Here is a 23,127-nt window from a genome sequence, read left to right as displayed (position 1 = left end):
CTTTTTAAGTTCATGCCAGAGAATGTATTTCTCTGATATCTAGATACACCTTCCCTGATATCAGAAGCCTGGCTAAGGGTGACGCCATCAAGATGGCAACATAAGTAATCCCAACTTCAGTCCTTCCCACAAAACACCATCAGCAACTACCTGTAGACAAGATACTGCTGTGAAAATCCCAGACACTGGGGTTGAGGCTGAAGTCCTGGACCACAGAGACGGAGAAGGACTGCACTTGAAGTTTTGAGGGGCACTCTGACTATATCACTCCTCCCCTAGGCCAGCACAGCACTGCATTGGAGGACTCCCCTTGGGGTACACTTTTTCCAGTGGGAAAAGAGCCCCCAGGGTGGAAATCCAGCTCCCCAGGCATTGCAGGATGCTCCCCAGGCACTGAAGGATGCTCCCCAGGCATTGCAGGATGCTCCCCAGGCACTGCAGGATGCTCCTTAGGAGACTCATTCAGCTCTCATTTGCGGGGACCACTGCAGCGGTGTGGGGTGGGGGTGGGGTGGGGGCATAGATCTTTGGGGCTCAACCACTGGGGATCAGACAGAGATGGAGAAGGGAAGCAGGGCTTACAGTGACCGGTTTCCAGTCTTGGGAGAACAGATTCCTGTTTGCAGCAGTGCCAGAGCAGAGGTTGATCAGCCAGCAGTTCTGTGCATCTACAGAGCCAAGCCAGTGGCTGATCCTACTCTAAAATAATTTTGATTTAATTGATGTGGGGCATATATTAACATGATGAAAGTCACATATGACAAGGCCACAGCTAACACAATACTCAATGGTGACAGACTGAAAGCTTCTCCTCTAAGATCAGGAATAAGACAAGGTGCCCACTCTCACCTCTCATGTTCAACACAGTACTGGAAGTCCTACTCAGGGTAATTAGGCAAAAAAAAAGAAATAAAAGGAATCCAAACTAGAAAGGAAGTGAAATTGTCTCTGTTTGCAAATGACATGATCTTAAATAGGAAATCCTAAAGATTCTATGCTTTTGAACTGTGGTGTTGGAGAAGACTCTTGAGAGTCCCTTGGACTGCAAGGAGATCCAACCAGTCTATTCTGAAGGAGATCAGCCCTGGGATTTCTTTGGAAGGAATGATGCTAAAGCTGAAACTCCAGTACTTTGGCCACCTCATGTGAAGAGTTGACTCATTGGAAAAGACTCTGATGCTGGGAGGGATTGGGGGCAGGAGGAGAAGGGGATGACAGAGGATGAGATGGCTGGATGGCATCACTGACTCGATGGACGTTGAGTCTAAGTGAACTCTGGGAGTTAGTGATAGACAGGCAGGCCTGGCGTGCTACAATTCATGGGGTCGCAAAGAGTCGGACACGACTGAGCTACTGAACTGAATTGACTGAAAGATTCTATCAAAAAGCTATAAAACTTAACAAATTTAGGAAAGTTACAGGATATAAAATTAGTTGTGCTTCTATATACTAACAATGAACTATCTGAAAAAAAAAAAACAAACTATTTCATTTATAATAGCATAGCATCAAATATAATAAATAGCTTAGGAATATATTTAACCGAGGAGGTATTAATGAAATATCTGTATACTGAAAACTATAAGACATTGATGAAAGAAACTGAAGAAGACACATATGAAAAGATATCTGATGTTCATGGATTAAAATAATTAATATTGTTAAAATGTTCCTACTACCCAAAACCATCTATAGATTTTATAATATCCCTATCAAGCCTTGTATGAAACTAATAAATAAATAAACTCCATGTTTTCTGATGCCATAAATGTCATATTGGGCATTTTTACTCAAAAACATACCTTCTCTTTTAAAAGCCGAAAGAGAATCCATGGTATTATGCACAAAACATAGAGTACTATTGTGTGCTGATTACATAAGCTAAGGCCACAGCATAAAGCACCAATTTTAGCTATCTGAAAAATAATAAAAGCAAATAATCCAAGTTAAAAATTCACTGAAAACTAAGAAAGCACAATAGTAAAAAGCTATTCTTTTTATTAAAACTAAACATTTATACAGTAAGCCAGGTTAACATCAAACTTTTAATGCAAACAATCATGCTTTAATACTCACTAATTATCTATCACCATTATTTTATTAATATTTTTCATTCTTATCAAATCACTGCAGTCTGACCTTAAATTACTGTCTTCAAACTAGGTTTTAGGAAGTCCTATATGATGACAAGTTCTTTAGAACATAGTATAGTGAAATCTAGAACTAAAGTTCAGCAATTCTTTGTCTTACATTTTCTTCTATTAAATTAATTAAATATAACACTGTTATTTAGAAACCTGGTTCCCTGCGGGTGGTCTTTTTGCTATTTTTGAACATGTGTTATTTTCATAATCATAAAAGGGTTTATTTTAAACAAAAAATAAACTCTAATATCATCACAGGCTTGTTTATGGAAACCACAGATAAACCTTGATGTTGTTTCTAAATTCTTTAATGACAAAGGCTGCCCATATATTAAGATAATTCAGAACTCTTCAATGTGTAGATGGTAAGCCCTTAGAAGACAGGGTTCCTGTCTGCAAATTATTTTGATGATAGCAGTGGTCTTAGAAGTCATTATAATCTCTTCAGAACCACTTCATTTTACATCTGATTACTTTCCTTTTAGTGAAAAAAAGTACAAATTATTTGATCTTTTGTGAAACTAGAGAATAAGCCAATGAACCATAATGGTAAATAATTTAAGGTGGTCAACCTAGAGCTTGGCATCTTAAGATCACACACACACACACACACACACACAACACTGGATTAGCTAACAAGCCTTTCTTTCCCATAAGACTCAAAGGGGATTTTGTAATACCCTCATTCTCCAAAAAACTTTTGAACTCTGGGACAGAAAAAGAATTCTCATGTTTTATAAAGGCTCTCATAGTTTACAGTAAAAAAAGAGTGTTTTGAGAGTGCTTTTTCTCTCAACATGCCTAGATTACCTTGACAGTAATCAGAATAGATAAACAGTATCTAAACCAAAGTTAAAAAGAAACAGAGCATCTGTCTAAAAATTAAAACAAAAAGTGATTTCACTTTGATCAAAATAGGTTACCTTTGATCTTTCTTGTGCAGTTGCTGCCTCCTCAAAATGTACAGTAAGAGCCATAAGCAGGCCCACAAACAGATTGTTTAAGCTAAAAACCTCTGCTGCAATGGACCACTGCCATGTTAGACGAGAAAATGAAAACACCCCCGCAGCAAGGATTCCTCCAGCATATGAGCCAGAAAGCCTGCAAATACAGATAACATGAAATCTTCTTTCCCAACAAAAAGAACTGACTTTATTTTCCTTTTTATAAACTGTAGCAGCAGAAATTATGACAGCCGCCCAGCACTATCCCAACACATTAGATGGTTAATACATTACTTCATGTAATAATTCCTTTCAACAGATTTTAATTACAAAGTCCATACATTAACCTATTAAGAAACAAATGAACAAACCTGCTTGGTATCTTATGAACTGAACGAGGTTTAGTTCTCTGAAGTACTCTTTAGGATTCAAGCCATTTCAGAAAGCCTCAAGAGACAGAAACTGGAGAGATAACAAACCTGTGCCATTTTTCTTGTTATATCTAAGAAGAAAAATGATCATGACTGATTAAGACTGAAAAATTAATAAAATGGCAGAGTACCTGTTTGGTAGAAACAGACTTAAAGACTTAGAGAATGAACTTATGGTTACCAGTGAGGAAGGATGGGGTAAAGGGATAGTTATGGAGTTTGGGATGGACATGTACACACTGCTATATTTAAAATGGATAACCAACAAGGACCTACTGTATAGCACAGGGAACTCTGCTCAATGCTATGTGTCAGCCTGGATGGGAGGGGAGTCGGGGGGAGAATGGATACATGTATGTGTATGGTTGAGTCCCTTACTGCTCACCTGAAACTATCAAAATATCACAACATTGTTAATCAGCTATATCCTAATACAAAATAGAAAGCTTTTAAAAATAAATAAAAGAAAAAAAAGGAATATCTGTTCAGGAACACTCACTCTCACTTCTTGTGGTATGTTTGGGTCTAGGTACTTTCTACATTTATCTCCCAACATATGGCAAAGTATGTCTTGGTCACAATATTTGGTGATTTTAAGATCTTGTAAGCTAAATTCTTAGTTTCTAATGATTTATTCTTTACACAAAGTCAAAGTTAAAAATGATATTTTTTTTTTTTAAAGAGAAGGGTGGGAGTGTGAATTTTAGTAACACAGAAGAATCAAAGCTACACTTGGAAACAAATTCCTCACTCTCAATGCCAACAGAAGTCCACATTTCAAATTAATTGAGGAATCTGGATCTCAATTTAGAGATTTGTTTTGAGACGTCAAATCATAGGTCATTACTTTTTAGCTGCATTGTTTTGCATAAAAATTATGGAGTAATTGTATAGGTTTTAATCAACCTTAGTAGAAAAAAAAGCTAACAAATTTCAATATCACCAAACCTGTTTTTCTCTGAATTTCTCTTTACAATTTTCCTGTTCTCTTTCCCTTATAAAAATCATCAGTTTCCTGTTTCTTGCAGAATACTCCATTCTCCCAGTTTTCCTGATTGAATAACCTAAAGTTATTTCTTCCTTCCAAATTCCTTTCCAGATTCTTTTCCATTTGTATTCCTATTGCCTTAGATTCAAAGTAAGAGTTTCCTAACTTGCCTTACATTTTTCTAATCCTTCTGCAAATATACCATCAGATTAAACTTTCTAAAGCATACTCTTTGTGAATACTCATTATTCCTACAGGATGAATTAGAATCAACCTGGAATCCAGGCTCCCAATAAACTGGACCCCCTAGACACTAATTACCAACATGACCTCCCACCAAGTAGTCAAGCTCCTTAAAATTCCCTAATAAGACTTGCCTATTCCTAGCTCCATACGTTTGCCCATGCTGTAGCCCTGAACTGAAGGTCCTCCCTGCTCCTTTATTAAAACTCTACTCTTTTCTCAATTTTCTCTTCAATTCCCAGGTTTCTAGCTCATCTCTGCATATCAATGATTTTTACATTGTTTTTTGAAATGTGAACTGGAGCTAAACTTCACTTAATTGGAAGCATCTGGCCCCAAGCACAGAAAGGAAACTTAGCAAATAAAAGAATGAATTAATCTTAAAGTATTAGTAACAATTTAAAGAAACTTCTAAGTTTCAGCTGTCAATATGACTTTGGAAAGTCAACAAAAGATACAAGATTCCTTCTTTTACTTAAAACATAAATTAGCACCCTTGGAGAAATGGCTGATTCCAGGATTGGAAAAGCTCAAGTAGCAAACGAATTAGAAACATCTTGGGACACAAGGTAAGGAAATGCTCAAATAGAGGCATGACCAAAGAGTATATTAGCCAGCTTACAGGACTCTCATTGGCCAAACTGGGGAAAACTTGAGCATAATTAGAGTAACAGACTGTAACCCAATGAATAAATAAGAATCTATGAATCTAAAAAAAAAAGCTATGGATCTGTAGTGATATAAAAAGTTGGGTGAGAAGGAAAAGTCCATGGAAAGTCAACTAATAACTATAGAAGAAATTAGAAGAATTAGAAATCCCCACTTGACAACCATCATAATAATAATCAATGGATACCAAAGTAGAGGGTAAAGTTTGGAGTAACAGAAATATGCACACTGTCTAAAGGTATTTCCCTGTAAATAATTACAAAAGAAGAAACTGTCATTACAGTGGCAAACTGGACTGACACAGTCTTAATCACATCATCAAAGTTAACAGCCCAGTAATGGGACAAAAATCATCATATGCTTCTTTATCTATTCCAAAAAAAAAAAAAAAAGAATACAGCATCATTTCTATGGTATTCCTGCCAAAAATGCATTACCTGAATTTAAGCAAGAGGACAGACAAACTCAGACTGAAGGACATTCTACAGAATAACTGACCTGTGTGTATCAAGAAGCGTCAAAGTCTTGAGAAAAAACAAAACCATCATGAGGAACTGTCCCAGCTTAGAGACCAAAAGGATGACAATAGAATAAAAGGTATTATCTAGGACTTTCTTCTACTATAGTTCAGTTCAGTTCAGTCGCTCAGTTGTGTCCGACTCTTTGCAACCCCATGAACTGCAGTGCGCCAGGCTTCCCTGTCCATCACCAACTCCTGGAGTTTACTCAAACTCATGTCCATCAAGCCGGTGATGCCATCCAGCCACCCCATCCTCTGCCGTCCCCTTTTCCTCCTGCCCCCAATCCCTCCCAGCATCAGGGTCTTTTCCAATGAATCAACTCTTCGCATGAGGTGGCCAAAGTACTGGAGTTTCAGCTTTAGCATCAGGCCTTCCAATGAACAGCCAGGACTAATCTCCTTCAGAATGGACTGGTTGGATCTCCTTGCAGCCCAAGGGACTCTCAAGAGTCTTCTCCAAAAGCATCAATTCTCTGGTGCTCAGCCTTCTTCACAGTCCAACTCTCACGTCCATACATGACCACTGGAAAAACCATAGCCTTGACTAGACGGACTTTGTTGGCAAAGTAATATCTCTGCTTTTGAATATGCTATCTAGTTTGGTCATAACTTTCCTTCCAAGGAGTAAGTATCTTTTAATTTCATGGCTGCAATCACCATCTGCAGTGATTTTGGAGCCCAAAAAATTAAAGTCTGACACTGTTTTCACTGTTTCCCCATCTATTTCCCATGAAGTGATGGGACTAGATGCCATGATCTTTGTTTTCTGAATGTTGAGCTTTAAGCCAACTTTTTCACTCTCCTCTTTCACTTTCATCAAGAGGCTTTTGAGTTCCTCTTCACTTTCTGCCATAAGGGTGGTGTCATCTACTATAAGCATGTGGAAAAAATTGGATCAAGTCTGAAGATTAGGTAACAGTGTTGTATCATTGATAATTTGTTTTGAGACCTACACTGTGTATATGTAAGACAATGTTGGTTTAAAGAAACGTATCTTGAAGCATTTAAGGGTAAAAGGACATCATGACTGCAGCTTATTCTTAACTGGTTAAAAAGCAAAATAATACATACATATCCACTGAGTCAAGGATAAAGCAAATGTGGTAAAATATTAATATTTGGGAACCTGAGTAAAGGGCAAACAGTGAGCCATTCGTGCCACTTTTTTATAAATCTGAAATTGCATCAAGATAAAAAGTTTAAAGAAATCAGCAAATTTCCAAGCTAATTTGCTAACATTTGTTGAGTTTCTTGTTAGCCACGTTTCAGGTATTGTTCTATTGCCTTCTTTATATTCATTTAATTTTCACAATAACCCTATGAGTAGATGGTGGTTTGTCTCCATTTCTCAAATGAAGAATTTGAGGCTCAGGGAGGCCAAATAATTTTTCCAAGGCCCTACAGTAGGTAATTAAGTGGCAGAACCAGGATTAAAATTGTTAGTCTAGCTATTTAAAATAATTACATTATCAGTAAGAGATGGCTATTTTAGTTTTAATGTCAAATCATTTATCCCAGACTAATGATATACTTCCCCAGTGGCTCAGATGGTAAAGCGTCTGCCTACAATACAGGAGACCAGGGTATGATCCATGGGTTGGGAAGATCCTCTGGAGAAGGAAATGGCAACCCACTCTAGTACTCTTGCCTGGAAAATCCAATGGACGGAGGAGTGTGGTAGGCTACAGTTCATGGGGTCACAAAGAGTCAGAAACAACTGAGTGATTTCACTTTCACTTTCACTGATATATTGTACATTTAGTTAAATATGCACCTCTGAGTGAAGAACAGAAGTTTTGTCAATTATTAGAATTGTATTTGTCTATGTGTTATCTAAACAGCACACTACCAACCTGAATTGTACACACCTCTGAAGACTGATATTAACCTTTTTTTTTTTTTTTTTGAAAGGGCAGTTAAAGTTTAAAACCAGCAAACAGTTAATTAAAGAGAACTGATATGTACAAATCCTCAGGAAGAAAACTCATGACTCACTAATCTACAATGATTTTTAGCACATTATTATGCTCAGGAAGACATCCTAAAGCGTTTGAATTGTTGACATTATTGGAATTATGAACTATGTTAACTGCCTTTTCAAATATTTCATATGGTTTTAGAAATTGAAGACAGTATAAGTAAAATTATCAGTGGTAAAATTTATCCAGTCACCTTATACTATTACAGATACTTATGTACATTAGCATTTTATTGAAGACTAATCCTACATCAGCAGTGTCTAAATTCTGAATTTTTCTCACCTCACTTCTGTCCCATATCACCCCCCCTGCCAAGGACAAGATTGTTTCACAATGAATAATCCATATACTCTTTCACCTGATTTTTCTGGGTATCAGAGAAATAATTTGTGAGACTGCTGAGTAAGATTATAGAAAAGAAGGTAACTGATTATAAAGCCAGTAAAGAAAATCAAACCTATAATCTTGATCTTTTTAGCATCTCAAAAGAGCTTGCTTAGAAATCAACTCAGTCTATAGACTGAAGACAAGAGTAGTGGACCTTCTCTTTTCTTTTGCTACTCATCATCTAAAATCCTTTCATATGCTTGAGTGATACAAGCTTATGAGGCACAGCCCCTCTTATTACACACACTGAAATATAGGATATTTTTCTAGTCTTCATTGCAGCTAGAGCATGGGTATATGACCTGGGCTCTGCCTGTCAGAATCACCTGCTCCATTCTTTGAACTGGAAATTCATGAGGCCAAAGAGCAGGTATGGAGACAGAATCAGACATGGTGGGTGGGACTTGTGCATCATTTTCACAGACAATAATGGCAGCACCTTCAGGGCTAGTGCTCAGAACCCAGGTCAGGGTCGGTGATGTGAGCTGGGGTACCTGGGGCCCAGGGATGGCAGCCACGGTGGTTTCACCAGCACACACATGCCTGGGACTCTGAATATTTTGGGATCAGAGCCTACTAATCCAGCCTTCCAAGAAATTCTGCAAGCTTTCCAACTTCCTTTTTTTTTAATTCTAGATTTGAATATTTCCTCTTTTAAAAAGCTTTCAGTTCAGTTCAGTTCAGTTCAATCGGTCAGTCATGTCCGACTCTTTGCGACTCCACAGATTGCAGCATGGCAGGCCTCCCTGTCCATCACCAACTCTCGGACATTACTCAAACTCATGTCCATTGAGTTGGTGATGCCATCCAATCATCTTATCCTCTGTTGTCCCCTTCTCCTCCTGCCTTCAATCTTTCCCAGCATTAGGGTCTTTTCAAATGAATCATTTCTTCACATCAGGTGGCCAAAGTATTGGAGTTTCAGCTTCAACATCAGTCCTTCCAATGAATATTCAGGATTGATTTCCTTTAGGATGGACTGGTTGGATCTCCTTGCTGTCCAAGGGACTCTCAAGAGTCTTCTCCAACACCACAGTTCAAAAGCATCAATTCTTCGGCGCTCAGCTTTCTTCACAGTCCAACTCTGACATCCATACATGACCACTGGAAAAAAACACAGCTTTGACTAGATGGACCTTTGTTGGCAAAGTAATATCTCTGCTTTTTAATATGCTGTCTAGGTTGGTCAAAACTTTTCTTCCAAGGAGTAAGCATCTTTTAATTTCATGGCTGCAGTTACCATCTGCAGGGATTTTGGAGCCCCCCAAAATAAAGTCTGACACTGTTTCCACTGCTTCCCCATCTATTTGCCAAGAAGTGAAGGGACCAGATGCCATCATCTTAGTTTTCTGAATGTTGAGCTTTAAGCCAACTTTTTCACTCTCCTCTTTCACCTTCATCAAGAGGCTCTTTAGTTTTTCTTCACTTTCTGACATAAGGGTGGTATCATCTGCAGACCTGAGGTTATTGATATTTCTCCTGGCATTCTTGATTCCAGCTTGTGCTTCATCCAGCCCAGTTTTTCATGATGTACTCTGCATATAAGTTAAATAAACACAGTGGCAATATACAGCCTTAACGTACTCCTTTCCCTATTTGGAACCAGTCTGTTGTTCCATGTACAGTTCTAACTGTTGCTTCCTGACCTGCATATAGATTTCTCAAAAGGCAGGTCAGGTGGTCTGGTATTCCCATCTCTTTCAGAATTTTCCAGTTTGTTGTGATCCACACAGTCAAAGGCTTTGGCATAGTCAATAAAGCAGATGTTTTTCTGGAACTCTCTTGCTTTTTCTATGATCCAATGGATGTTGGCAATTTGATCTCTGGTTTCTCTGCCTTTCCTAAATCCAGCTTGAACATCTGGAAGTTCACAGTTCACATACTATTGAAGCCTGGCTTGGAGAATTTTGAGCATTACTTTGTTAGCGTGTGAGATGAGTGGAATTGTGTGGTTGAGCATTCCTTGGCATTGGCTTTCTTTGGGATTGGAATGAAAACCGACCTTTTCTAGTCCCGTGACCTAGTCCTGCTGAGTTTTCTACATTTGCTGGCATATTGAGTGCAGCACTTTCACAGCATCATCTTTTAGGATTCGAAATAGCTCAACTGGAATTCCATCATTTCCACTAGCTTTGTTCATAGTGATGCTTCCTAAGGCTGTTGACTTCACATTCCAGGATGTCTGGCTCTAAGTGAGTGATCATATCATTGTGATTATGTGGGTCATTCTTTTTTGTACAGTTCTTCTGTGTATTCTTGCCACCTCTTCTTAATATCTTCTGCTTCTGTTAGGTCCATACCATTTCTGTCCTTTACTGAGCCTATCTTTTCATGAAATGTTCCCTCAGTATCTCTAATTTTCTTGAAGAGCTCTCTAGTCTTTCCCATTCTATTGTTTTCCTAGATTTCTTTGCACTGATCACTGAGGAAGGCTTTCTTATCTTTCCTGGGTATTCTTTGGAACTCTGCATTCAAATGGGTATATCTTTCCTTTTCTCCTTTGCCTTTTGCTTCTCTTCTTTTCTCAGTTATTTGTAAGGCTTCCTCAGACAACCATTTTTCTTTTTGCATTTCTTTTTCTTGGGGGATGGTCTTGATCCCTGCCTCCTGTACAATGTCATGAACCTCCATCCATAGTTCTTCATGCACTCCATCAGATCTAATCTCTTGAATCTATTTCTCACTTCTACTGTATAATCATAAGGGATTTGATTATAGGTCATACCTGAATGGTCTAGTGGTTTTCCCTACTTTCTTGAATTTAAAAGCAAAAAGCTTTATTGAGATATAATTCATATACTGTATAATTCATTTATTTAAAATGTACAATTAAAGATTTTCAGTATATTTACAGATATATGCAACTAACATTATAGTCAATTTTATAACATTTTCATCACCTCAAAAAGAAACTCTGTCTCCTTTAACTCTCTCTCCAATCTCACTGCCAGGCTTAAGTAACCACTAATATTCCTTCTGTCTGTGAACTTCCCTCTTCTGGGTTTTCATATAAGTAGAATCGTATAATATGTGGACTTTTGTGTCTGACTTCTTTCACTTAACATGATGTGTTCAAGGTTCATCCAACTTGTAATGTGTATCAGTATTTCACTTCTTTGTACAGCTGTATTAATATTCCACTACATAGCTGTTCCACATTTTGCTTATTCATTCTTCCACTGATGGACATCTAGATTGTTTCCATCTTTTGCCTGCTACGAATACTGCTTCTGTAAATATGTGTGTACAAGTTTTTGTGTGGACATGTTTTCACTTCTCTAGGGTATACACCTAGCAGTGGAATTGCTGGATCCTAAAACAACCAATTTAATCATTTGAAACTGCTAGACTGTTTTCCAAAGTGGCTACACAATTTTATGATCCCACAAGCATTGGATGAGGGTTCTGATTTTTCCACAACCCAGTAACACTTGTTATCTGACTTTTTGATTCTAGTCATCCCATTGGGTGTGAAAGGGTATCTCACTGAGATTTTGATTTGCATTTCCTTAATGGCTAACAATGGTGAGCACCTTTGCAATTGCTCATTGGTCATTTCTACATCTTCCTTGGAGAAATGTCTTTTCAAATATTTTGCCCATTTAAAAAATTGCTGTATCTTTCTTATTACTGAGTTGTAGCATTCTTCCCAACTTCCATTCAATATGCTTCTTTTCTGCTAAACACAGCCAATCGCTTGCCACTGAGAATTCTGACTAAAACTATCTGCCTTCCTTCTTTATTATTTCTATTGTCTTCAAGAAAAAGTGTGTGAGGAAATTCTGAAAATAAATGCTGCAGTTGTCAAAGCTTTGTGGAACATAGAAAAGAAGGCAGTATGCCTAAGGGCAAAAAGTTATGCATGCATCCATATAGAGAATATAAAACATTTTGGAGGCCTCATTTTATTAATACTATCTCTAATTTCCATAAAATAATGTATATAGGCTATACTTTTGAGAGTCTCTTTGCTTCCAACAGTCTTTTATATATCAAACTGTACATGTTCCTTCAAATGCACAGGTTTGAACATACTGCCTTTAAAAGCTTGTTCCGTGCTAAAACTCAGAATCAATCAACATTTACTAACCATGTAACATGTACAGTCTAGTGGGTTAAGAAAAGTAAAGATAATTTGAATCGTCTGCTCTGAGAAAACTCTGCAAGCTAGGGAGGGCTACAAAACAAGGACTTGTAAATAGCAAATAAAGTGTAATAAGCACTCAGCTGAGGCTGGAGACTGTAGAAGCTGTGGATGTGGGGTGGCAGCCTTGGTCCACATGGCTGTGGCAAGGTCTGTAGCAGCCTGACCTGGGCTGGGGAAGGTTATAAGGAACCAGGGTGAGTTTTACTAGGTAGGTAGGGCAGAAGGACCAGAGGAAAAGGTGTTAAAGCAATGAACTACGGGGTCTACACTGAATGGAGAAGGAAGCAGAGCCAGCAGGGGGCTGATGGAGGAGATCAAAAGGATGACCAAAGGGATCTAGGTCTCAGTTCAATGGAAGACAAGTGTAGGGGCACCAAGAAATTGAGCGAACTGAATGCTCAAATCAGGCAGAGAGTGGGAAGAGAGATGGAGGAGTTTAATAAAGCTGTTCTCAAAATCATAAGATACCCTTTAAAATTAAGCATTTGTCTCAAAAGACAAGCAGTACATGGTATATTAGTAAGTCTGCAGGGTGAGTGCAATGTAGGAAGAGAGGTGTGTGGTCTAGTGCCAGAATGTCACTAGCAGGCAAGCAAGCAGATGTGGCGTCCCACATCAGCCCACAGCAAGCTGAGTCTGTGACTGGCTGACAGGTCAAAGGATAATGTCAGCAATGGTGAGGATGAAGAGCTTCTGAAGACTTCAGAGACAGTCTCCAGTTCATTCACTGACTTTGCAGGTCGGCAGTCTTGTTACATTATTCACAGTATATGACAATATCTGTGCATGCTTTGTTTCCCCTTATTGAGATGGAAATAAAATGACTTGCGGGCAAGCTGATGTCGAGAACACTTTCCTGAAGGCAATTTTCAGGGTCACAGTGAGGCTCAGGATTGGCCTCACGTTGTCCCCATCTGCAGCCTCCATCCTCTGTTCTCACCCTAGTTCTCTACTGGAATTGTTCTCACTGGGGTCTCCAGCGACTGTCTAACCACCAAACAGGGCAGGCTCAAGGAACCTCTCTGCTGTGTTGATCACTGCCCCAGCCACACTCTACCAAGTTGACCATCTGGACTTCATATCCTCTGGTTTTCCTTTTATGGCTCTGTGTCTTCCTTTTATGTTTTCTCCAAATGTGTTTTCTCTTCTTGCATTTAACACCTTTCAAGCCAGTGTTTCTCAAAGATTTCATTCTCAGCAAATTGTTCTCACTCTACTTTGCCTGGGTGACTTTATTCACTATCTTGACTTCACCTGCCAGCGACAAACTAAAAACAAATCTGTCTCCAGCACCACCTCTCCCTTAGTTTTGAAATTAATCTCATCTCCAACTTACTGTTGTACCCTCACCACAAAGCCACCCCAACTCTGGATGTCCCACAGAACCTCAGGGTCAGTACGTGCAAAGTTCATTTCTCATCCTCTTGCCTGAAATAATTTCTTGTGTTCCCTTAGTGAATTTCATTATCTTCCTTGTTTAGTTATCTAAATTAAGAGCCCTAGGAGTCATCATCAGAGCTCCTCTCCCTTTCCAAAATCCTGCCAATTAGACTTCATCAACATTTTATAAAATCATATTCTTCTCTCTACCCATACTCACTTCCCTAGGTCAGCTCATCTGACTCATCACCTCAGGCTCACACAATGTTGTAGGTTTATGTGCTGCCTGCTTCCAGCCCTGGGCCCACCACTGCCACCAGAGAGAGGGATCTAAGGCACACCTGAAGTTGTGCTTTTCTGTTTCAAACCCTTCAAGGGTTCCTCTTTGACTATAGAACATATTATAAGCGTCCCATGACAACAGACACAGATTTTCATGATCTGGTCTCAGCCCACCTGTAGCTTCATTTTCAACACAACCTATTTTGAACTGTGTTCCAGCAACACTGAATGACTTCTCCCTGTGCTTACAGGCTGTTTCTCTTCCACCTCAGAGTTTCTTAGCACAGAAGATTCTCTGTATCTGGATCACGGCTTTGCCTTCACTTGGCCACTCCCACTGATTGATAGTTTACAACTCAGCACAGGCTTCACCTTTTCAAGAAGTTTTCAGAAGTACTTTCGCAAAGACTAGGGCAACCGCCCCTTCTCCAGACTCTCATTAAATTAAATTTATTAATAATCTTTTATTATTATTGATTATTAATTAAATGTATTAATAAATCGGAATACGGAGATTTTCTGTATTTCTTAGTAAAAACAATCTTGAGGAATAAAATATTTTAACTGTAACTTAATCAAAACATAGTTAAGAAACCAGATGTGAGGAACTTAAAACTCTAAATAAAGTATTAACAAAGCCAATAGAATTTTTTGGACTACTGATACCTGTGATGTAGCTAGACAGCTGTGTCAGTACATTAGCACATTTAAAAGTTAAAAGAATATCTCATTTTACAAATATTTAGATGATCTCCTGGAGGTGAAAATGGCAACCCACTCCAGTGTTCTTGCCTGGAGAATCCCATGGACAGAGGAGCCTGGAGGCCTACAGTCCATGGGGTTGCACAGAGTCAGACATGACTGAGTGACTGAACACACACACACAGAACAAAGCTATGCAACTTTTGGAAACTAAATGTTTATATAATATATTATATAAACATTTATATATATATATAATTTCAGACATACTTTACCTTCACTTGTTATTATTCTTTATTCATATTGCCTTTCACACTGATGTGTAAAGGGAGTTCCTTGTATTTTCTCAAATCTTTGTAAATCTCAAACAAAATACCTCAAAGTTTCCACTTTTTATGTCTTTTTGAGCCAAATATCAATGAATCTTTCATATCAATAAGCCACTGTGAATTCTGGATAAAGACATTAAATGTGCAAAAGACTTATCTAAGTGATGCTGCAAAAATCACATTGACAAATATGTCTGAAGGTGAATCTGGTCTTAGACTTGTTAAATAAGATGACTTAGCAAGCACTTTTATTGTCTGTTTATCAATTTTTTTTTAAGGCATGAATTCTATGAATCTGCTGACTTCTGAAAACCTCCAATTAATCTATTATCTGTTTTGATTGCTAGGGTCTTTGTTATTTTATGAGTTTGACCAATAATATTCCCAATGTGGGTTATTGAACAAATTAGTTGTAATTTGCTCTTTTGGGCAATAATTCTAACTAGAACACACACTCTACAATTTTTTTCCCCTGAAAAGGGTACAACATACCTTTGCAATTTTGGGGCAGAATTAGATTATATAAGCATAGTGAAACACTATGCATGAATGCTGGTAAATGAACTGTAGTTCAAATTTCTGGCTAAGCAATATTTCTTTTAAAAATATAGGGAAGGAATGTTTAATCTGACCTTGTTTTTTAAACATGAGTTTTAAGTGAAAATGTTATTCTGAACCCACAAAACAAGCTGTTTGGTATCATCCATAAAGTCAAATAAATAGATGGAGAGTAAATATAAATAACTCTCAAATAAGACAAAACAACTGTCTTCTACCTATAGATTAAACCTAACTCTTTTTTCAAAGAAAAATGACATAATCAAAAAACACCAAGGTGTTTTCACTTGGCAATCAAGGAGGCCTACTTTTAATTTTCATTTCATTCTTTTAAATAAATATGCTTGTACACCCATGGCGGATTCATGTCAATGTATGGAAAAACCAATACAATATTGTACAGCAATTACCCTCCAATTAAAATAAATAAATTTATATTAAAAAATAAATATGCTTAAGTAGTTGTTATTTTTTATAAAGCAACTGAAGAACAGATATATTTATTTACATTTAATGTGCTAAAAGTGATATCTTAAAATTAGCTCATTTAAATTTAAAAGACAAACAGTTTTCTACTGAAATTGATGAACCTGCTACTAATAGGAAATTGGAGGAAAAAAAGAAATTCAAATGAAGTTGTGAATAAAATGAGAACTGTTTTCAGCACAACTCACTAATAAATTGCAAAATAATCTAAAATATTTTCCACTTTAATTATGATAAATTTTATATATATATGAGAAAAATGTTTTCTATTCTCAATCTAGAGGCTCACAGAGCCTCACAGAAGGATATCAAGGGAGCTATTTCTTCAAGTAAAATACATATTTTACAATCTAACATGACTTATAGAAAGATAACATCTTATGAGGCCATATAAAGAACACACACTTTAAACATTTCTATGAAATTTCAGTAAGACAGCCATTGTATTTTAAAAGATGTCAACAATCAAAATCAAGTTTTTACACTATTAGAGAAGCATGCTTAATTTTCAAGGTCTCAGACTAACAGAATAAGGTAATAATACAGATGATTCAAAATAACAAATAACCTAAAAGTTACTGAAGTTTGTTTTGTATAAATAAATCCATATTACATATATGTGACACATAAAATGTACTTTGCAGTATTTTTGCAATAAATAAATTTTCCTTATTGCCTTTTACTTGGGCTAAGGCTAAAACCATGGAGTTCACATTCCAGGGGATCACAGTGGTCAGTCACTGAGGAAAGATATACCAGGAGTATGACAGATAGGATAAGAAGGGTTCCCAAGTATTTAAAATTTCACCCAGAGAATGGAAAAATTCTCTTCTAGGCTGCGGAATATGTGATGCTTCTCAGAGAATCCTAACAAATGTGAGGCTCAGAATTCTATGAGACCTAGACAAGAAAGGTACTGATTGTGCAATAGTTTTCTCACTGATGGAATGCTATTCATCTGTTGACACAATGGATAAATTGAGGGGAGGGGGTTACAATTCACACCATTGACACAGGTTTGCTATTGATGATAAGGTGTATTTTTCTTTCTGCTACACAGTATTTGATTTTCATGTGTAGTCACATGTTTGTCTAACCCGTAATCAAAAGACAAATAACAGAAAACTGAAATTCTTTCAGAACATACATTTGACGTGCTTCATAAAATTCATGAATGTATTTGTCTTCAGTGTGCAAAGAACCCAACATGGAGGGTACACTATGCTCCTTGAACATTTAAAACTCCTACTTGAAGTAAGTACAATAGAATCAAGTAGGAAGGCCACAATGCATCTGAGCATTCTTGTTAAAAAAATTATTTTTAGTGTCAACTCATATTGATGACTTAAAATGCATCAGATTACAGGGAAGAGATACAGTAAAGCAAGATACAATTAGTGGCAAATCTACTGCTCCCATCCTCCCAAGTTCTTATCTTTCTGAGTCTTGTTCATGGAGAATATACAAATGTTACCTCTGGCTCTCATTCGCAAAATCATCACCCATAGATTTCTCTCTTCAATGTACCTGGAGATGTCAAACTGGGAAACTAAGCTATTGACAGCAAAGATTTTCAGTTTCAGCTGAACTTCTCTCATTCAGTGGCAGTTCACTCAACACTCTTTCAACAAGTATGTACTGACTATCTAATATGTGCCAGGTGCTCTATGGGCAAATTATGCACACATGTGCTAAGTCACTTCAGTCATGTCTGACTCTTTTCCACCCTATGGACTGTAGCCTGCCAGGTTCCCCTGGCTTTGGGATTCTCCAGACAAGAATACTGGAGTGGGTTGCCACGCCCTCCTCCAGGGGAATCTTCCCAATCCAGGAATAGAACCCACATCTTTTATATCTCCTGGCAGGTGGGTTCTTTACCCTTAGCACCATCTGGGAAGCTGGGGCAAATTATAGTCAGTGGGTATTTGGAGAGCAGTAGAATCTAAATGTTTTTCTTGTCATTTTCAAGTTTAGACCTAATGAATATCAATCAATAATTTAGGGCCTGGTATATTAAAGTTCTATCTCTAAAGCCACCACCACCATAAGTAAAAAAATGTAAAACATTTGCATCTTTAATAAATTTGCAAATAAGCCCATTTTCCCGTATTTTATAAAAATTTACTTTCACTCCAGGTGAAATCCTACCAAGGTTTATTCTATTCCATGAGACTCTATCAATAGGAAAAAGATTGTTCTACCCCGAATTTTCAGCTACATAAATATCAACTACCAGTACGCTGAAAGGAAAAGTACAAAGTATTAGTCTTGATTTTAAAACCACCAAATAAAGTTGGGAAGAAAATGGGAAAGCTTTCATAAAGGAAAAGGGCACAAGTGAAACAGAGGGAACAAGATTATGAATAGTTCTCATAAATAAAATACAATCATGCAATTTCCATTAGAATTAAAATTTGTAAACTAATAAATGATGAAGCTATTGGAGGCTTAGAACAACTCATCTCATCAATTTATACCCAAATACCTAAAAGAAGAACAACTTAACTGAGCCTGATAGGAATCACCATCATTTACTTTACATTTGACCAAGTGTCCATAGTATGCCAAATAACTTGCACTATGCAAGGCAATATCCTCTTAAGGTACAACCTAGCTTAAAATAACTCCCAAACTACAGGTTTTCATCAATCTTGCTTGAAATGTTTAAAACCATGCAAGGCCTCAGGATGAGCTTATTACTCAATCTGGATAGTATATTTTGTATTTGGTAGCAAAACTGAAATTGGTTAAGGTATAGTTCAGAATTATTATTCTCAAAGTCCTTTTTAACTGAAAACTTAGAATTTTTAAAATGTTAAGATTCTAAAGGTAAATGAAGTAAACTTAAAAGATCCAAATAACTAAGATCAACAGAATGGGGATATTCAACTATTTTCACTAAAAACACTAACCAACTTACTAAACAAAGTTGTCTTATTATGCAACGTTATAAAATATATAGTAATATTTCAATTTGTTGAGTGTTTTCTACTTTTTATGGCTTTGAAAAGCAGGAAATCTATGAGTTATGATTTATCATTTTATTTGCAACTTTAAGAAATGTATACATTTATTATTATAGCCATAATGACAGATGACTAGTTCCAGTGGCAAAAATCTCGGCAGGAAACAGATTTAGCAATTTAAATGTTTTATAAGTTTTTGTAATTGGGGAAACTTTTCATAATCTGACATTTGTTAAAACCACTTATTAGAAATTATGCAGCACAGTAGCTGTGGAAATATGAGCTAGCTTCACAATTATAAAGTCAGCCTATGTAGCCCTTTTCTATTGTATATAGTGGCATAAACCCCACGGCGGCCTATCAGCTAACTGGCAGGCAGGGGGCTGCTCTATTCAAAGTGAGAGATACAAGCTGCAGGGCAAAAACCTGGCAGCTCCCATCTGACCCCACAATCCCCTACTGGTGACAGCTCCAAGCTCCATGGCAAATTAGGCCTTCTCATATTACAATTGGAGAAGACAGATTCCATTAGCAGTATCTGAAATTGAGTGGAGAGCTGCACTGTTATCAGACTTGACTCATAAGCACTGCTATTAATCAGAGCTATGATAGCATTTATATATTTCAAGCTATCTGCTGCCGCTGTGATATTCTGCTACAAAGGGTTGATGGGACTTAGGAAAGTGAACAATAGAGCTTTCTGGGAAAAGCAGAGTAAATCAAGAAAGTCTATGACTTCCGCACATTCTGAAGGGATTGTGGTTTACATAAATTTTCTCCCAATTGGAGATTGAGCTCTTCCTCATCTTACACATGGGATTTAGTTGTCACTCAATGGTAACAGCTGTGAAAAGGTGAAGCGGCCCACCGCTCAGAATATTGCCTTTGCTTTTAAAGCAATTAACCCATGAACAGGAGGATACCTGGTGATATCAAAGGGATTAGGCCAGGCAGTGCATTATTAACATTTCCTTGAACTAATTCTAACTCTGACTAGCTGTCAGAAAAGACTCTACAGTCTTAAAAAAGAGTTTTTGCCCTGCTTTTTTCCTTCAAAATGAAGTGCTGCTATTTGAGCCTAATATGGCCTTCTACTTATAAGAAAATGCAAATGAACCAAGCTCTTAATATGCTTAGCCAGTCTGAGTCAATGCAATTTTAATACAAGTATGAGAGAAATATATGATCAATTAACCAGGGATCAAGACAGATATTCTCCTGAAAGGAAATTAATGCTCCAGTACTTTCCATTCTTCTTCAACTACAAAAACTTGGCGACTATTTGTTACTTATGCATAGTTACCTCTGAAATTAGGAAGAGCTTCACATTATTCTCTATGGCAATAATCTAAAATACTCTTTGAGCTGGAAAATCCAAATGTCTCTTAAGCAGGAGATTCTACATACTCTAAGGTATGGCATTTTAATTTTCAATTCTTTATTGAATGGAATCTTAGCTGAAACCCTAAGAACAGCAGACACAGTGCTCAGAATCAAGTGTTCCTATTCCAAAAGTTTAATCAAATTAATTTTTAGTAGTGGCAGAATGTTTAGAAATGTTTACATAACTTATAAAAAATAAAATATTGCACAAACAAAATACTGGCACAAAACAATCTACCAGGAGATATTTAAATATCACTGAAATTGGCTGTAAGTTCTTTGTAGTAAGCAGGCAGAGTTTCAAGATACCTTTAATTATAATTAATATTCACATATTCTAGGGAACCTGCTTGATATTAAGAGATCTGATTTCTTACTGTAAAACCTTAATGGAGTTATAAAGTTTTTTAATGCAAGCTTCCTGAAACAGTGCCTTTTAGAAAAAGAAAAAAATTTATTAAAAAAAATTTTATTTAAGAGTAACTTTGCCTTTCTCTAAAATAAGCACTGAATTTGATTATAAAAACTAAAAAAATTTTGCTTTCAATTCAAATGAGTGCACAACAAATGTTGCTGAATGAGTTCTGCTACAGTTCCATTTGGCCCATACTAGTTTGAAAAGGATATGCTGACTCTCAAGCCTGTTGAGAACCTATTCCCTGCCCTGGAACTTATCAAAAAAATAGGACACTAGAGATGCTTTCATCTGAGATCATAAGCAATTTAAATCTTCCCTCAAGTAAAGGATTGTTATATGATACTATCAACAGAGTCCATTCTCTGCCAGTGATACCAGAACATATACAATGGAAGCATGTTAATGACAGTGAGTTCAGTACTCCTTCCTTACTAAGTACATGTCGATAGGATCTAGTTTGAGGTTTTTAGAAAATAAGTTTGAAATTCATGTACTAAGCAAAGCTAAACAATGTTCGTATTAGTGATTTATAGGACCTATAACTTTTACGTTTTTGTATTAATAGGATTTGCAAATTTCAAATATGACACTTTTAAATACCCTTCTGTCAAACTAAAAAATCATTTACTTCATTGGCCTTCAAAGGAAAAAAAAAAAATCCCAGTTCCTCTAAATCACTTAACTGTAGTACAGAGTCTTAAATGCACAGATGTACACATTAATAAAATGAATACTATTTCCTATAAATGAAATGTATTAGATTAAACTCCTTTAACATAATCATGCTTTAAAATATCCCCTTAGGGGACAATACATAAATAAATACATGCAGAAATAACTGCCCCAATCTTACTATTCTTAATTCAGTAAAGTACAGTGACACATACAGCTTTCAATGTACTGTTTTACTCATATCCTTTCTACCTCAGCAAATATAAAAGAATTCTTGCCAACCATTAGGAAAGATTGACAAAAAATGCAGTGTTAATGACATCTTATAGGCTTTTAAAAGCAAAAGAAAGATGAAAGAAAAGCAAAAATTACATAGTAATTGGCAACAACGAAGTAACTGGTCTTTCAATCCAAGTCATGTTTACTGAAAAAAATGGAGCTTTTTACATCAACATATTTAAACAGAAATTTGCTTTTGAAATACAATCTTTGTTTAAAAGGTACAGAAGGTCTTTATGTCCACCCCAAGAGCTAAATATAGTGAATGCTCTGTGAACAATTACCTGAAAAAAACCTAAACCTGTTAAAAGAATTAATTTCCTGCACACCAGTCAGCACTAATCCTACATGTACAGTAATGTTCTCTTAAGTGATGAGGGAAAGAAAGAATACAACTGTCTCCAGGATCAAAACCCCTCAATATTCAACAAGAAAATGGAATGATGACTTGGTCGGTAGATAAATAAAGTAGTGAAATGTCTTCTGAATGAGTTCTGATGAAGGAGTCAACCTGTGAAGGAATATATTTACTGTACGCTAGGACTGGAAAAAAGCCGTCACTGTAATGGCTGCACAAAAACCGCGTCCTGCTGTTGGGTTTATATTCACAGAAGGAAGGTTTTAAAGGTTAAGTTCAGGTCATTTGACAAATGAAATTGTAACAAGCCAGCTGACATTGTATAATGTCTTCTTCCACTCGATCAATAGGCTACTGTTAGTCCTATTACCATAGAGATGGCTTGCTCTTTCCCGAAGGGCGGCCATTGTTTGACAAAACAGATTTGCCACTTGAACTAGGTTGTTCCCAAAGGACGTGTACCTTGTCAATTATCTGTATTCAAAATAATGAAGTATTTTCATATTAAAATTACATGAGAGATAATATTGTTAGGACACATCTCAGAAGAAAGTAACTTTTCCAAAGTACTAGATTACTAAAACTAAGCAAATATCCAGTCTATTAAGAGTTTTTGTTTTAAAACATGTCAGTAAGCATATGAATTTATCATTAAGACCATATATTAAAATAAAATGGTCACAGGTCTGTGTGCTGATCTAAAACCCATTATAATCAAGCATAATAATTATAGCTATTTTAAAATGCAGACAACTCAAAGGAAAATTACTGTCCCAAACTATTCGGATTCTGGAAAGACAAAGAATTTATATATGATTTTTGCAGTGGTTTTTATGTGGAAGGGCATCAACAATTAATATAA

At 36.7% G+C, this 23,127-nt stretch overlaps 1 protein-coding gene across 1 annotated transcript in view; it reads right to left on the bottom strand.

The window, feature by feature from the left end:
- TMEM260 (transmembrane protein 260) overlaps window positions 1–23,127 on the bottom strand; it is a 73,210-nt gene that overhangs the window by 37,582 nt on the left and 12,501 nt on the right. The window contains 2 exon segments of the mRNA XM_027554189.1: window positions 1,803–1,916; window positions 3,068–3,245. Coding sequence (XP_027409990.1) covers window positions 1,803–1,916; window positions 3,068–3,245 — 292 coding nt within the window.

Source organism: Bos indicus x Bos taurus, chromosome 10 (assembly GCF_003369695.1).
Source record: "Bos indicus x Bos taurus breed Angus x Brahman F1 hybrid chromosome 10, Bos_hybrid_MaternalHap_v2.0, whole genome shotgun sequence".
Taxonomy (NCBI): domain Eukaryota; kingdom Metazoa; phylum Chordata; class Mammalia; order Artiodactyla; family Bovidae; genus Bos; species Bos indicus x Bos taurus.
This window is presented reverse-complemented; position numbering and strand designations above follow the sequence as displayed.